This window comes from Suncus etruscus, chromosome 5, assembly GCF_024139225.1.
Source record: "Suncus etruscus isolate mSunEtr1 chromosome 5, mSunEtr1.pri.cur, whole genome shotgun sequence".
Taxonomy (NCBI): Eukaryota; Metazoa; Chordata; class Mammalia; order Eulipotyphla; family Soricidae; genus Suncus; species Suncus etruscus.
The window spans coordinates 6,717,694-6,736,065 of NC_064852.1; the positions used below are offsets into that span (position 1 = coordinate 6,717,694).

At 38.9% G+C, this 18,372-nt stretch overlaps 1 protein-coding gene across 3 annotated transcripts in view; it reads left to right on the forward strand.

Annotated features, from left to right (window-relative positions):
- ASTN2 (astrotactin 2) overlaps positions 1 to 18,372 on the forward strand; it is a 1,116,661-nt gene that overhangs the window by 320,003 nt on the left and 778,286 nt on the right. For 2 of the 3 annotated variants that reach the window (XM_049774120.1, XM_049774121.1), the window contains exon 4: positions 5,580 to 5,732. The exons of the other annotated variant lie outside the window; for it this stretch is intronic. In XM_049774120.1, the coding sequence (XP_049630077.1) occupies positions 5,580 to 5,732 (153 nt within the window). The remainder of the gene's footprint in view (positions 1 to 5,579; positions 5,733 to 18,372) is intronic. 3 annotated transcript variants of the gene reach the window in all.

Below are 18,372 nucleotides of genomic sequence, written 5' to 3' on the forward strand. Positions count from 1 at the left end.
ACAATGAAATCAACAAAAAAAAATAGACTATCTCTATCTCTCAATCTATCTCTTTCTCTCTATCATCTATCCATCTATCTATCTATATATCTATTTTTCCTATCTATCCATCCTCCCTTGCTTCTACTCTGTCCACATCTCCATAATCATATGTATACTATCTCTGACCACATCCTCAAGGTTTTTTTCTACCGCACAATCATGTCAGGGCTGAATATATGTTCAATACCTGTACCAGAAGCCCATGGCATAACCTCTATGCCAACACCCTGTATAGTCCCTCTACCTTTTCCAAGAAATGCACGTATCATAGTTTTCTGAGAATCTAGGCCTCCCAAGAGCATGAGGTCTATATAACTACTGGTCTTATATAAATGGCATCCATAAAAATGATTCTGATCTCAGTACAAATTCATGTTCAACCTCCCCCCAACCTCATGCACGCATGTGAGCTCCTCCAGAGTCTTTCTTCTCATGAAAAAATACCATTTACATTTGTATATGTGTTAATATCAAAAGCTCACAAATTGGATCCTAGGACATTACTCAAAGGGTCATGTTTTGTGACTGAAAGGCGCATGTGCTGCTATATATAAAGGTACCAGATTCAATCTGCAACACTGCATGGCACACTGCAGATTGCTAGGAGGGATACCCAAGTACCACACTTAGAGTAGCCCCAGAGCACAGTTGGTATCTTCTTTCCCTTAAAAGAGTTACCAGAACTCAAAATCCACACATCCATTTTGTTGAACCACCCTTTCCAATGAGTTACCTTATTTTCAAGTAATTGTACTGATAAAGAGCTCTTAGATTTGCCCACTTCTATCTTACTAGCTACCACTTTCATCTATTTTTCCCTGCTGCTCTCCTGCCTTTCTTTAATTTATCATCTATCAATCTACCTATCTCTCTATGTATATATGTATGTATGAATCTATCTATCTATCTAGTATCTTTCTATCTCTATTTCTCAATCTATCTCTCTATCATTTATCTATCCATCTATCTATCTATCTATATCTATCTATCTATATACCTATCTACCTACCTATCTATCTATCTGTCTGTCTGTCTATCTATCTGTCTATCTATCTATCTTTACTATCTATCCTCCCTTGCTTCTACTCTGTCCACATCTCCATAATCATATGTATACTACCTCTGACCACATCTTCAAGGTTTTTTTACCTCACAATTTTGCCCTTCTCCAGTGAGCTCTTCTCTCTGTTACAGGGCAGTCACTTGGCAGTAAAAATCAAATAAAGTCAGTCTCCTCTGTGAAATTGTAAGCATGTTCTAGATTTAACAAGACCCAAAATGTGAAGATGAGGCTAAGGCTGAGAGTAAAGGTTCTCATGGGATCAGAACTTTTCCTCTCTCCACTCCCTCACACAAATTGTTGTAGGTATTTTAGTCTCTATGGCTATGTTTTCTTTTTTTCATAAGGATCCTTAATTATATTCTTTCCTCTACCTTTCTTGTTCTCTTGAACTTATTCTTCTACCTCCCTCTACATCTTCATCACAGCTTTCCTTCTGTAATTCATTATATACCTTAATCATACTGCTTACTGCCCTGAAGCATAATTCCTAGAACAGATACTATACCTTTAAGAGAGCCTCTTCTCTCTTTTCTTAATTCATTCTAGATGGCAATAATTTCACTAGAGTTGTCCTTTTTTTAGCCCATATGGTGAGTGCATATCTTTGGGAGTTTGTTTTACTATTGTAAATAGGTAATAGGTAAATAGGTAAATAGGTAATGTGTCCCCCTACAGCTTTATGTTGAAACTATAACCTCTGTTGTGACTGTGTTCTAGTCTTCCTGGGCTGTCATAACAAAATATCAAAGTTTCGGTGGCATAAATAAAATTTTATTTTTTGCATGTATCTGGAAGCTAGCAATCTAAGGTAGAGAGGCTATCATGATCAGATTCTGGCTTGCAGTTGGCAGCCTTCTCATTTTTTGCTCACATGACCTTTTCCTATATGTGGAAATAAGGTCTTTTCACTTTCTCCCCTTTAGAAATGCCAATCTTACAGCATAAGTCCCTATCCTTAGAATATTATTTAATTTTACCTCTTAAAACTCTTTCTTTCCAGGTCTTGTTTCATCCAGAGTGTAAGTTTTAATGATACAAAATTTTAGTTCATAGTAGACTATATTAGAAAAAAGAACTTTAGAAGAAATTTAAGATTGAATAAGGTTGTAAATATGGGTACCTAAATTATTAGCCCGATTTCCTTTCTCTCTTTCTCTATCTCCATCCTCCACCTCTCTCCTCCACATGGAAACTCAAGAAGATGAGCATACCAACTCCCTGAACTCAAACTTCCCCACTCCAGAATTTTAAAGAAATTATATCTGTTTCTTAAGTTATCAATCCTTGTTTAATAGTCAGACTAAGATATTTGCTGTGCTAATCAGGCACTCTAGTTTTTCTGAAAGTATTCTTGAATACACAAGTACATTTCTAATTTAGCAAATGAGAACTCTTTTCTGGATTACTTGTGGATGTCTCACTCTTGGAGAACTTTTTGTTTGTTTGTTTGTTTGTTTGTTTGTTTTGGGGTCACACCCAGCAGTGCTCAGAGATTACTCCTGGTTCTACACTCCTGGTAGGTTCAGAAGACCATGTGGGATGCCGGGATTCGAACTCTCTTGGAGAATTTATGTCTACTAAGATGGCTCTAAGTCTTTAGCCATGATAGAACCCTATTCTTACCATTTTGGTCAAATCTGGCTTTGATTATAATGGAACAACTCAAAATTGAACAACTGCTTCCTGCTGGATGAATTTCTATCTCGGATATAGAATAGGGGTCCCATGTTTGGTATCTTCTTTTAGTTTAACTTTTAAATAGAACTCATCAGTCTGTGGTGAGAAAGAACAAAAGAGGAAGATGAGGAAGTTTTCATGGTACCATATGGTTTAGTTGTGTGGTCACTTGTCTATTCCTTTACAGATATTCTCTGTCCACAAAATAAAAGATGTCTCACAGAGATCAGGGACCAGGTCAACATTGGATACTTTTATTTGAGTTGGTCAGCTTTCTTGTGAAAACAGGAGCTCTTCATATCTGATATTAGTATGTTCTCAGGTATTCTTGGTCCAGTCTATTTCTCCTTCAAAGAAATAGGCATCTTTGACATGTTACATTTTTAGCTTGAGACAGCAAGTGAGATCAAACTAAAGAAATGCCCTTGCATTCTGAAGATATAGGGCTGGGTAGGTTGAGTTTGAAGATTTCAAAGACCTCTCCCTGGATTTCTTAAAACAAAGGCATGGGCCAATAAGCAATTTCCTTTCCTGCTTTATTCTTTCCTCTTCAAGCCTTTATGGTATTTCTCTCTTTCCTTCTATAGCATTTTTTTCTTTTATCTTCCACCCTATTTTTATTGTATTTTCAGTTTCACTCTATTTTCTATTTCCACCTTTCTAAATTTGAAAATTTTATGGCTACTGAAAAACAATCAGAGGATATTATAATAAATGGACTTTTGTGAAGAGTTTGAAGGCCTGACTAGCTGGAAGTTAGTCATTTGCCTTAATTCAAAGGGTCTCAGTCTCTTTTTAGTAAAATGTGGATATTGTATAGCATGATCTGCATGTCACAGCACTGTAGGTTTGGGTCATAGAATGTTATTTGACCCTGTCCTGCTGTGACTACCACCATTGCTTTCATTCTGGCTCAGGTCTCCATTGATTTTGGATGGCTTCTTGTAAAAACCTCTTTCTTAAGGCTTGTCTTCTCGGTCCTCCAGTTTGTAATTGCTATCAAAGAAACTTTAATTGCATATAAATTTGCTTATAATGTCATATTAATTTTAGGGTAAAACATAAAAACAATAACTTCAATTAGAAATGATTTATCCTTTCTCATGTGTTTCACACATTAGTTAAAATAGTTTTCCAAAATGGGAAAACAATATATGCATCTATCCATAGATACACATATACCCTCCATGTGGAAGAGAGAAGGTAAACAATGGGGGAAGAAAGAAAAAGAAAGAAAGAAAGAAAGAAAGAAAGAAAGAAAGAAAGAAAGAAAGAAAGAAAGAAGGAAAGAAAGAAAGAAAGAAAGAAAGAAAGAAAGAAAGAAAGAAAGAAAGAAAGAAAGAAAGAAGAAAGAAAGAAAGAAAGAAAGAAAGAAAGAGAAAGAAAGAAGAGAAGAGAAAGAAAGAAGAAAGAAGAAAGAAAGAAAGAAAGAAAGAAAGAAAGAAAAGAAAGAAGAAAGAAAGAAGAAAGAAAGAAAGAGAAGAAAGAAAGAAAGAAGAAGAAAGAAAGAAAGAAGTAAGGAAGGAAGGAAGGAAGGAAGGAAGGAAGAAAGAAGAGAGAAAGAAAAAGAGAGAAAGAAAGAAAGAAAGAAAGAAAGAAAGAAAGAAAGAAAGAAAGAAAGAAAGAAAGAAAGAAATAAAGAAAGAAAGAAAGAAAGAAGTAAGAAAGAAAGAAATGAAAGAAAGAAAGAAAGAAAGAAAGAAAAAGAAAGAAACGGAATCAGTCTAATCATTTAGAGAGTGAGTAGAGAGAAAACGTGTAAGACACAACATATATAGTCGAATGCTACCAGGATATAAAAGGTCAACGTCTCACCATGGAATTGCTTTGCCCCTTAAAAATATTATCCTAAGTGTTCACAATTAGAGAAATAAAATTACTATATGATTATACTTACTTATGGAACATGAAAATAAAACAAATGCACAAAATAAAGTTAATGAAAAGTGAGAGATGCAGAGAGAACAGTTTATCTCAGAGGAGAAAGATGAAAGATTGAAGGTATGTGTGAGAGGACAAAAGGCAGATTATAAAATAAGGGAGGAGGATATAGTGTACATCTTAGTGATAATATTCATACTGTTCCGCCTATTTAAAAGTTTCAAATGGGATTTTATTTGAGTATCAGTGGTTTTTCTTTTTAAAACCTTTTGATGATTAGCTTTTGCCATGAAGATAAAACTCAACCTCCCCTGTATGGGATGACAAGATTATTCCATCTCGCCACCTTATCTCCTCTTGGTATGCTCTGGTATGGAACTCCTTTCAGTTGCTTGAGCCCGTTATTTCAGATTTACATCTTTGCACATACCCCTCTCCTTCTACCTACAGCCATTATGCTTATATCTCCAGCAACCCCCACTTTGAATCTATTTCTTTTTGCAGCTACTTCTTATTCTTACTGTCTTGATGTAGCTGTTTCCTCTATTACGAAGTCTTTCTTGATTTCAGAGGATATTCCCCAAGCTCTCTTTTCTCAATTGTCATAGAACTGTGATGTAGTTCTATGTAAGTACCTGGAGAGTTGTTTTACCTTACTATAGATTCCTTAAAATACAAAGTGAGTCTTACTCTTAACCACTATATATCAATGACTTGGAGGCAATGTTTTGAATGGAATAGATATTTAATAAATAAATAAATGAGCACTATAAACACACCATCTCTCCTGGCACATTTGACTCCTTATATCACTGGGTCAGGGAGGGAGTTTCAGGGAATCAAGTGGGCAGGCCCAGTCTATCAGGGACTGGGGACAGACCGAACCCTAATCTCAGCCCCGTTGCCCACCCTATAGCAGCAGCTGAGGCGGCGCAGGAGACAGTGGAGTCCCTGATGCAGAAATTCAAGGAGAGTTTCCGGGCTAACACCCCCATCGAGATCGGTCAGTTGCGTTCGGCACCCCACAGCATCTCTGGAGGGAAGCGGAAACGGAGGAGCAAGTCTCGAGGTAGGTCATCCCAGCACCTCATTCTAGGTTCTCAATGGGCTCTCCCAAGGGTCTGAAGATTCCTGAAGAAACTATCCTCTTTTCTCTTTCATCCTTGTGTTTACCAGTCTTAGGCTGTTAGTAAATCATCTGAGATAAATCTTGCACACCTGAGTGTACAGGTAACCTCTCTGAACTCTGCAGCCCCAACTGATTTGGGGAATGGCTCATCCATCAATGAGAGTAGTTGAAAACATGAGTACCAAACTATAGAGTTTCTAGCACAAGGCCCTGATGTAGCAGAAATTCTTTCAATAGTATTGATTGGTAAGAATTTCAAAACTCTTACAAAATGGCTGCTTCCTTTTTTGTAAAATGCAAGAGATGTACAAAGCTGTTATGGATGAACTGCTGCTCTGCCTGGGATCCCAGCAGAGGGTTTAGGCTCACACTTCAAATTGTTTTATGTTTATTTAGCACTTGTCTCACCTCGTGTGCCATAAAGAAAATGTCTTCCATTTTCCTTCTCGATCTATTTCTTCTTTTCTTCCATTCTCTTCCATGTGTATGAAATGAAACCTATTATGATCACCTAATTCCAAATAGTATTACTTTTCTTCCAGTCCACACCATCATTTCCAACTGGTCACTCTTCTTCCTGTCTCATGCTTGTCCAGTCCTTGTAATTTTATAGGGATTTTGTCATTCCACCACGGCCTTATTTGTAAGTCTTGTTTTTGTCCAGTTCAAAGTTGTTCATGATTTGAAAGGTGATCTTTAAGATCACCCCCAGAGCTTTGATATTTTCTATTCCTTCCAAATTTTATATTCTTCTTTCTGTGTAATTTCCCTCAACTCCTAGATAGATCCTTGGAATAACCATTTTCTTTTATTGATGTTTATTTTAAGCAACAGGTTCTGCTTTGGCTCTCAGCATTCTTTTGAAACAGGTAGAAAAGAGTTCCCAATTTACATATGATTTCTCAGCAGTGCCAACATTGCATAAATGTGTCAAAAGGGAGCCCTGCTAAGCCAAGCCAGGAAGAACTAAGCAGGCCAAGTTCCATATTTCCCAAGCAAAGCATGATGTCCTGTGTTCGTGAGATCTTTCTTACCTATCTGTCTTTCCAATTTGGTCTATGTGGCATGTTTCCATGGCATTCTGAACATTTCCATGGGCAAATTTTCCCATTTCTCTATGCCTGAATTAAGCACTGACTTCATTTTTGTACAAAATATTTTGCTCTTTTATTAATCGGACAGCAGTATTTGAAAGTGGATATTGACAAACCCTTTGGATCATCTTTGTGCTCAGAGTTTAAAACATTTCTTTATTTTCTCTTGGGGAGGGCACACCTGGCAGTGCTCAGTGGCTACTCCTGGCTCTGCACTCAGTAATTGCTCCTGTCTCGGAGGACCATATGGGATGCTGAGAATCAAAACTGCATCCATCCTGAGTCAGGCACATGCAAGGCAAATGCCCTACCACTGTGCTACCACTCTGAGTTTAAATCATTTCTGTGCATATATAAGACCCTTGCCATTTGTTGGGAATGTCTACATTTTATCCGGTGATGCTCAAGCGCTGTGCAAAGTTAAGATTGGTATGACAATTGAACTTATACAATAATACAAAAATTGGTAATGGCATTTCTTTTTGGACTTCCCCCCAAAAACTCTCTAAACCGAAACATTTTGCCATGACCAAGAGGAGTTGCTTGATATTTGTGTGCTAATTCCAGCCCCATCCATTTCAATTCACATGGTTTTGAAAAAATCTTCAGATATCTGTCATTCTGTTTCCTCTCTTGAAGACTGAGAATATAAATAACACCATTAGAGGACTACTGTAAGTGATAAAGCATGTGTAAAATTTGGGTTTAATTCCCAACACTGAAAAAAGTAGAAAAAGAAAGTGGAAAAAAATGCAGGGGCAATTAAAATTCTAAGAGCCGCAGCTATCAACCAGAGGCCATAAGGTTCCCCTGTGGACCTACAGATATTTCAAGGCAACCACATGTGAAAATCATGTATATGCAAAGACATGGCATGAGGTTAGCTTATCAGCTGGTTGGACAGAAAATCCAGTAAGTAGAAAAGAAACAAGATGAGAAGGGAACCACAATTGGAAAGAGGTTGAAAAATGCTATCATAAAGCACTGCATTAAGAATCTATAGACTATCCTAGATGTCAGCTAATGTTAGCTAGTAGTATCAGGAGATGATATATGATCCTACATATCTGTGACTGTCATGGCCACCATTTTGGATTAGTCTTCCAGTGTCTATGAATGGTTTCTTTAAGATCTGTTGTGTCAACTTGCCTTCTCTGTCTTCCAATTTGTAATTGCTCTCAGAAGGGACTCTGTTTCTAAATTGACATTTTCAATTTGGTTGTGGAGGGTCACTTGACTATCCATACTTATTATGTCACTATTCACCAAGAATCCTCCCTCACCACACCCCTTATAGGTGTCTTTGGCCAAATTTGTGGGTGTTCAGGATTTACTCCTGGCTCTGGAGTCAGGGGCCACTCACAAAAGTGCTCGAAGAATCATACGCAGTGTTGAGAATAGAAACAAATTTGGCCATAAGCAAGACAAGTACATTGATCCCCATACTATCTCTACAGAACAGTAACCCCCTTTCTTATATTTTCCTTATAGCAATCACACTTAGCATTAGCATGTGCAACTCCAAGTCTATAACCTCCACTCTCTTCCCTACCAAATCAAATTCATTTCTTCGTTGTCATTACCTAATGTTTGAAATGTTGTAATGTTGCTGATATTGTCCAAAAATGCCATAATTATTCTATCCAGGCTGCTACTATTAAGCTTTGAAAACATTTTAATATTTTATCATTATAAATAGTGTCACATAGAATCATTTTTGTTTATTACATGAAACTTGGCCTTCATTTTACAATCTGTTTCTTATTCCAAGAGCAGAATTTTGGAATTAGATTGTTAATGAAAATATATTGTGTGACTTACACTATGCTTGGATATCAAGTAATTTTAATTTACAAGTTACATGGAACTTAAACAAACTAGTGCAGAAAAGTATTCATTTTTCTCCTAAAAATGGCTCAAATATGTCACTTTTTCAATGTCCAGTGTGAATGCCTATGCTTCTCACCCAGCTTATAGTTCTACCCTCCTTGAGATTCAATTACTCTAAAATAGACAGAGTCCTGAGAAGTTCAGGTCTCTTGAGTGCTGAAATTTGCTCCTTCATTTTGTTTTTTTTTTTGTTTTGTTTTGTTTTGTTTTGTTTTGGGGGGGGCACACCGTTTGACGCTCAGGGGTTACTTCTGGCTAAACACTCAGAAATTGCCCCTGGCTTGGGGGACCATATGGGATGCCGGGGGATCGAACCACGGTCCTTCCTTGGCTAGCGCTTGCAAGGCAGACACCTTAGTTCTAGCGCCACCTCACTGGCCCCTGCTCCTTCATTTTTTTATGGTAAAAATCTATGCCAATTTTTGTGCCATGGTGTAAGATCCATATAGATAATTATGGATCTAACTACTTCCCGCCTCATTGATTTGTCATTTTTCTTGTTCACCAGCCATATAGATAGCCTCGTGTTATAGGAACATTACAAACTATCCAACCTCTTCTGCTTCCTCCTAATGCCCTCTCTCTGCTCCCCTTATTTTCTTCCCTTATACTCTTTTTGTGGGTTAGAAAGGGTTTATATATATATGTATAATACACATATATAAGCAGTATATGTATATATTGCTTCAAAGAAGATATCTAGATGGCCAAAGGTATATAAAAAACTTCTATAAGTCACTTATAAGGGAAATTCAAATCAAAACAACAATGAGACTGGCATACAACATAAAGAACAAAAATAGCCAGTTTGGCATAGATATGGGAGAAAGGGACTTCTATTTCTCTGTTGTCAGCAATATTGTTTGGTTCAACCTTTTTGGAAAACAATATGGACCCTTCTTTAAAAATATGAAATAAAGCAAGCAAACAAAGAAACAGGAAAAAAACCAACAACTAAAAATCGAGCTTCCATATGACCCTGCAATTCTAATTCTGAGATTTAAGTATTCAAAAACTCACCTTTTCACTCTTACCTCAGATATCAGCCTTCTCAGACGTGTCTTCCACTATAACCCAATCTGACCTCAAATTCTATTCCTTCCCAACACCAAATTCCCATTTTCTTTTCACTTCTACTGTGGTCTAGAATTAATTCTGCTTCCTTGTTTACCATCTTCCTTTCTAAAATATAAGCTTCGTATTCATAAACCTAATGCATAGAGAGTACTTAATAAATATTTGTTGAATAAATGGGCGTATTAACCCCAGAGATCATTGGAAAGTAGCTCCATTTTATAACTTTCAAATTGAAGGTGTAAGAGGAATTGAGGATAAATGAAAGCCTCCTGGCACAGATCCCCTGGGAATCCTGTTTCCCTTCAAGATCGACTCACTGATGGATGGCACATTAACTGTGCTCAAGTGGATGCTGTTGAAGCAATTTTCAAAATGGCTTAATAACATTTTGTTTGTGATTTTTACCACCACCATCAGATGAGGTTTTTTTTGCAACAGCGTAAAGGCAGTATGTCAGCAGGTCTTTCCCTAACATGGAAATGTTAGGGAGGCCTTCCATGGCCAATAGGAGTGGGGAAAAAATTCCTCTTTCTCCCACTTGGAAATTCCTGAATGGAAGTTAGACTCTGAGAAACTCAGGGCTGTTTTATTAAGTGAACATGTGGGAAATCATCTTGTCCATGGACTTTATTTCCTGTCACTGCCTGTCCCCTCCCCAGGACACTAATTCACATCTAGAAGAACAGAGGCATCTCGAGAATTAAACCCCAAAAAAGAAAACTATATTTGCTGTCATGACTTACCCTTGCTGACCTTCCAAACCCTGAACAGGATGGTATGCAGCCCCTGTCTAGCATTGTCTCCTTTCTCCATTCCCCTGCTGTGCCCAGGACTTTCTGGCCCAGAGTGGGAGCCCCTGACCTGTTTCTGAATTACTCAGCTCCTTGCCTATCCTGTAGTGTCCAGCAGTGCACAGCAGATGAATAGGAAGCTGAGAGCCAGGACTCGGGATGAAGCACATGGCACAAAGCAACTCCAATGTGTTGTTGGAGCTGTGGCTTCCTCCTGAGAGGCCAGCGGGTGCTGAAGTGCATCATCCTCAGGCAAAGAGAGGAAGGCAGGACAGGACTGACTGCTGCTTTCATGTTTGCAACAGGGTTTAATGAGGCAGTTGTTCCCCGATGGCTACCGAGTAGTCAACATGAGGTGTTGGCAGTTAACTAATGCAGGGGAAGAAGTTGTCCGTTTGAGCGAGGTCTTCCTGAGGTCTATAGAGGTAGGGTGTTAGTCTTTAAAACTGGATTTCCCTTCTGTGCAAAATCATTTATACCTTAAGTGTCATTCTATTCTTGGCTGATGGACTGATGACCATGAGCAAATAGAAAAGGCTGATTTTAGCTTTTGCTTCAGCTAAAGTTTTCTCATTCTGACAAATAGTGATGATGATATTAAAAAATATCACATGGGCCACATGAGTTAACACTGTAACACCTGCAGAATTCTTAGCCTGATGCTGGGACATGCTCAGCCCTCAGTGAAGAAGAGTTAATACCAACATATTCATCAGGGTTCTTCTCATTTAGCTTCCAGGATCTTGAAAGTTTATACCCTCACCACCTCCATCCATTGCAGTGGACTTGGATTTGTTTGTTTTGGTTTGGTTTGCGAGCAATCTCTAGATTCCTGTGTTCAGGGATTACTTCATCTGATGCTTAGAGAATCATATGCACTGTGGTCAAGGAAAGTGTCTTAATCACTGTGCTATCTCTTTATCCTCACTTGGTTGATTTTCATTAGGCCTCATCCAGTCTCCTGGAGTAACCTCTGCATCCACAACTCCATTGCTTGTTTATGATTAGAGCATTCATTTGGAATTACTGAATCTTGCCATGGGACTCCCCTATTCAGAACATTTTTCTGATATTCTGTCAATTGCCTTGGGGGCTTCTTAAGTTTTTGCAGTTGTCTTCCTAAAGAGTCGAATATGAACGCAGACCCCAATATATCTGTAGCTGTGGTCCAAAGACATCATCCAAGGTCCCAAATTTTAAAGTCCAGCTCAAACACATTCATGCCCTTCTCTTCCATAATAGGTGCTTATTTATTTTAGTGAACATTATGTAGTTCAATCTTTTCTCGAGTCTCTAGGTCATGCTGACATGCTGGAAGAAGAACCAAGCTCATGATTATTGTTCTAGGAAGATAAAAGCAATATTTTCTGAGGGTTTTTGTAGAATCAGATGAAATTCTGCCTGTAGACTGAACTCAGATCCAGAAAAATATGCACATGGAACATGTGTGCTATTATATTTTCACTTGTATTACCATCACTATTCTGTTGCCACTCTTATTCTTGTAGTTTTCTCCATTTGCCTAGTTTTCGAAGCAAACAGTTCTAGGATGAATGGTGCACGATTTAATAGGATTCAGTGCTTACCATATCCTGCTGCACAAGGATCTTTTTCATTTGGGCTCTTTATTTTTTTTTATTATTATTTGGATTTTGGGCCACACCCGGTGATGCTCAGGAGTTACTCCTGGCTATGCACTCAAAAATCGCTCCTGGCTTAGGGAACCATATGGGATGCTAGAGATCGAACCACGGTTTGTCCTAGGTCAGCTGTGTGCATGGCAAATGCTCTACTACTGTGCCACAGCTCCGAATCCATTTATTTGGGCTCTTTATATGAGCTCTTTTCTATACTCCTGACAGACCCAAAACCTAGGTCTCTGTAATCTGTATTCCTGAGAACACTGGCCCTTTTTCCTTTGCCAGTCGGGAATGACCTGCCTTATAGGTCAGCTGACCATGCAGATATACCCTGCAGACTGTATTTCAGGCAGTACATTACTCAGTTCAGTTTCAGAATCTTCTCTGGATGAACCAACCTACTGTACTCCTTGCCATAATCTCCCCCCACCCCGAAGCACTTGTGCTGCTTCCTATATTACCAGCCTTTCCAAGTCCATTGTGAATATGCGAGCACATTTGTCACCTCCCTCAATGGTGACAGTTTTATGAAAAAAAAAAAAAACAACAGTGATTTATGCCTTCCTGAAGTTCAAATGTCTAACACAGAACTGACATAGAATAACAGTTGACTGAATGGCAAAATATCTAAATAGATATAAAATGTCTAGATAGATATTTGGATGAATGGGTGAATAAAATGAGATTGTTGAGAACCTCATGGAGACAAATGATTATGAGATTTGGTTTAACCAGACTCTATTGAGAATTTAGTATGTTCTAAGTATTTGCTCACCTCATATCATATCATGTAAAGGTTCCCCCACATTCTTGAATGAAGGGCTATTATTATTTTATTAACAAACTCATCTTTCAAGCTTATGTTGCTAGTGATAGATCCTGACCCACGAGTGGAGGATTGGGGCTCCCCAGAGGGCTTATGTGAAGTGAGGGAAAAGAGAGACCTCTGTCTTGAGAAAGAAATCTATGGTTCCCCTCCTTACTCCATTTGGTCACCTGGGGAAATGGCTGGGTAATTAGGACTGATGAGAGTCTGCAAAGAACCCCCACATGGCATAGACATTCATATCTCTCTAGCTCTTTGAGGCAGTTGTCAAGCTGTGCTTCAGGTTTTCTTGTTCTGCATGCCATGACCCATAGTTCCTGCCACTCAATTTATTGGGACGTTATAGACTCATGGAGAAACTGTTCTTTTCATTAAAGGAAATTCAGTCCTAAATCTTACTCAGGGTTTTGGAGCCTGTAATCTTTCCCTCAGAAAAGAATTTCTGGAGGAGACTTATAGTGATGTAAAGTAAGTTTATTGGAGAAATAAAAGGAAGGAAGGAGAGATAGATTCAGAAACATGCTCAAGAGAGAACATGGGTTTCTCCAGAATGAAGAAACTGCAAAGTATATAACCCCAGCAGAGCTCTTTGCTCAGAATGGGCTCTTCGCTCAGAATGGAAAAATGGTATGAAAGAATGAAAGTCTATATCTCAAAAAAGAAGATGAGATGGCATATGCATACCTCTTCCTTTCCCAAGTCTTTTTATGTACAATTTTCTTGAACTTTGCCTCCTTTCCCAATAAAGTCATTTTCTAGGGTAGTTGCTAAGGGGGAAATTTAGAGCAGTCAATAGTCTTATTTTTATGTTCTTCACATGACCTTTTTTCTCAAGGTGGACCCTCTCCTTCCAAGGGGCTCCAGCCACCTGTCCTTTTAAGAACTATCCTTGTACCCACTCTGTTATTCTGCATCTCAATGCCTTTCTTTTTTATTGGCGGGTTGTCACATACAGCTGAAAACTTGAATAATTTCTGTATTTGCACTCAGGGATCATTCATAGAAAGTTTGAACTACCGCAGAGGGTGGCAGGTATCAAACCCTGGTTCTGTGCAAGGACCAACTTGAGCTTTTTTACTGTGTCTCCAGCTCTACCAATGATTTTGCTCAGGTTCCTAAAAAGGTTCTTTGGTTTCAAGGAACTCTATATTTTAGACTTGTTTGGATTTCAGATACTGTTTTCCTAATATTCTTTAGAGAATTTTGCCTTTCAGCCTGCAATATTTAGAGATTACCATACCATAAGACGCACATTTTTCCCCCTAAGTGCATCTTATGGAGCAAATGCCACTTGGAGCTGAAGCCTGACTTCAGGGGAGGAGAGCATCTAAAAACCATGTGTATCTTATAGAGGGAAAATTACGATATGTGCCTTGCTCAAGACAGCCCAACTATGGTAGTTCATGGAGCCCTGAATTCAGAATTCTGACAGAGGCTGTATTTCAGTTTTCAATGCACTTGAGTTCCAGTACTGAATAGCCTGACAAACATCTTTAAACTGAAATTCTAACACCCAAAATAGACCCTAGAATCGCTGCAATTCTATTGTTTCTTTGGGGAAAATCAGAGTTCTGGAAGGTGAAGCATCTCTAAGTTAACAAAGCAAGATTGCCTTCTTCAGCCCCCCTCTCTGGCCTCAAGAGTTTCTCAGGAACAGCATCTCCAGTGAGCCCATCATTGCCTAGTACTTTTCATTTCTAAGGTGCTCACCCTGCAGTTTGAGGGCATGTTCTCTTTGTTAAAAGGATGCACCACCTAGATCAGTACCCATCAGCACTTCGTCATTTAGTAAAGGAAGGAAGGCTTAGATCGTTGCACCACAATTGAGCAGGTAGGAAGTGGGAGTCCATTGAGGTGTTTACTTATCTTGGAATTCTACAGAGTGGGGGTAGCCTTTGAAGAATGTCTGAATATTAACTGGAGGGCCTGTTGAGAAGGCGTTTCTGGTAGAAGAGAGAAAACATACAAAAAGCTATGGTATACTGTTGCTACAAAGGCCTATGGACATGCTATATGGAACTACAAGGTGGTAGGGAGTATGAACTAAACAGATGCTAATGAAATGAGCAGATAGTCACTTCAGCATCTAAGATAGGCCCTAAATTGAATGTGCCTCTTCAGAGAGTGGCACATTTGAGCTGTTTTCTCTTCACCCAACTATGAACCTCTATTCCCTCTCTTATTTGGAGACACAGTCTTTGGAATGAGGTTTATGGTAATTGAGTCTCTTTCTGTTTATTAGTAACTAGCTATGAATTATTCACTTAGTTGGGGAAAATGATATGCAGAAGTAATAATGGTTTTAAATGAATTGTCTTCTTGGTAGTTGTTCTCCTGAAATATTGAACAGGCAGCCCAGAAACTGTCTTTTTTATTTTGATTCCTAGTTCTGTGTCCCTAAACCCCCAAAGTAGCCTTCCTTTCATATTGGAAAGCTTTGGAAGGAATGCATCTCTCCTCTAGGCAAAGGACATTTTTAAATTGCAGAATTGAGAAGTTTTGACTTGGAACCCCGGGATAACTTACAGGATATGAAAGAAGCCTGGATAGGTTACAGATACCCAATATCTGGCTATATGTCTGTTATAAAATAGTCTTTATTTTTTGCTACCATAGTGTGATTTCTTCTTTATTTCTATTGTCTTTGAAACAAGCCATAAGGCTATATCCTCCTTGAAGTCTTTAGAAAACTCTCTCCAATAAAAGTCACACATTCATCCTCCACTTCTCTCTGTCCTGTGTGACAACTGTCATTTGCTCTCCCTTAATACTGTAATTTATTAAGGCCATTCTGTTCTTCCTCTATTAATTTGCTCACATGTAACCACCAGATCCAGGTCATTCCTGTGCTTGCATTGACCAATCTACTCTTGACAGATAGCAGATAGTCAATTAAAGCTTAATGAATGAATAGCTGAATCTTCAAATAGGATACATGATCTTGGATAAGACCTGAAACTGTTTTGGGAGAACCTAACGACTTATTCCTGGTGGTGCTTGGGAAATGGACCATAAGGGATGCTGGAGACTAAACCCAGATGTGCAGGCAAGTACCCTCCCCTCTCTACTATTTCTCCAGCCCCCAAACCTGAAACTCTTTAAGCATCAGTGTCTTCTATCTAAGAAGTTGTGTGACTTTGTGGAAATACAACCCAGTGTTGTAAACAGGAATAAGTTATGCCCCAATTCTACTCCTTAATTTTTGAATAATTATTTACTATGCTACATCACTATTATCTAAGCAGAGCCTCATGCACTGGAGAGCCTGAAGAATTTCAGTCCAAAATGTATGCATAGTACTTAACAGTCTGCAATGAACATGGTCAGTATCTAATAAATCTTTGTTGTGGTTGATTTTCTAAGTACAGGGGATGGACTTGATAATGTTCACAGGTCTCCTCCATCTCCAATGGTCTTTGATATAAATCTCATCGGGGAAGTATTGCTGCCTAGCAAAAAAGCCAGTATTTAGAAAACTGGTTCAAACTCTGTTCATAAGGGCAATGGGCTCCCAGGGAAATTGTTAAGTCTCCTGGGGGTTCCATCTGTAGCACCTGGAGTTGTGATAATACCTATCTTTCTTGTTTCCTAGGGTCTTTGTGAAAATTTGCTGGAAGGCTTATGGAAAACACTTCTTTGTTGCATGCCTTAGATTACCCGAATCCTAGAATGCCTAGTGTCTGGGCATTTTCAAAGGCAGAGAATGACTGCAAGTTATATCTGGGAACCTTTGTCCTGGAGCTCTCTCATGCCTTTTATTGATCTCGGGCATCTCCCAAGAGAAGCTAAGAGGACCAGTATCACTGTCACCTCCTGGTCTCCAAACCTTTTCCAAATGAAATGTTGGAGTGCTGATTTATAGTCAGAGCACACAGCTGGCTCTATAAATCTTCCCTGATGTGTCTTTCAGAGATGTTTGCATTCCTGAATGTGTGTGTCTCCTCCAGGCAGTTTTCCTTGTCTGTCTAAAATATGTCAGGGGGGTTCGCAGTCAATCCCATCTGGTGTGGTTGGATGGAAAGGAGTTTTAGAAGAAATCTGTGGACTAAGCCCTCAGGAGGAGTCTGGGGATAAAACACTTGGATGCATTGTTTTTATTGGAATAGGACAATATTATATCAGCAAGAGTTGATATTATAAAACATCTCAAAACTTTGTGATGTAAAACAGCCATCATTTGTTAGGCACTTAATTCAAACCAGGCATTTGGGTTGAGCTCGGCTGAGCAGTTCAACTGACCTGGGTAGAAGAAAGTCGGCAAACCTCATACATGTACCTTTCATTGCCAAATCTTGAGATTGGTTTAAATGGCAGAAATTCCAAAATCAGCCAGAATGGTAGCTGTGAGGCCTTTTGAGGTCTAAGTTTTGAAACTAATTTCATTCTTTCTGCTTTATTTTACTATTCTCAGCAAGTCACATGGTGATGTGCAGCTCAAAGAAAGCGCCTGTCTCTTGAAAGAGGAAAGAAGCAAATATTAAGATAGAATCCAGGAAAATAGCTCAAATGGTGGGAGCACATGTTTTGTTTGTGCAAGTCCTTGAGTTAGATCCCCAGGACATCTTAGACTGAGAATTGGAATAACATGTCTCCCAACATAAAAATTGTTCTTCTTTCAGTTTTGTGGAAGAGACTACCAAGTTGTGTTTGCAGGGAGAAGTAAGTCCATTCCTGGTGAAGCTCATTGAAGCATAATCAGATTATTCTCCTTTCAGTGTTGTGGGAGGGACTACCAAGTTGTGTTTGCAGGCACAATCTAGGGCCATTCCTGATGATACTCATTGAAGCATAATCAGTTCAATGCTTGTGCCCGAAAATGGCACATGGTTTGAGCCCAATAGGAGGTCAACAGGATCACAACCAGCAGTGTTGGAGGGATAGAGGAGTCCTGTAGTGCTAAGGATCAAACTTGGGTTCTAGTTCATGCAAGTCGTGTGCCCCTAGACCCTTAGCTCTGTCCTTGGCCCCTTTTCCTATCATTTTAATAGAACTGTGTAAAACATATCTCCTACAAAAGGGTTTTCTGTAAGGGAATTTGGAGACAACATATCATTAAAACCTGGCTGTTTGTGCCCTTTCCTAATTCAACCATAATCGAATGGGTAAATTATTTAGAAGATTACAAATAGAAACACTTTCCATGTGAGAGTCAAACATGGTTAAACATACTGAGGGTATGGGGTAGAGTGCAGGAGCCATTAGCAGACGTGTACATGCTGGGTTCCAAATAGGCTCTCTGAGAACGGGGGTGGGTTATTGCTA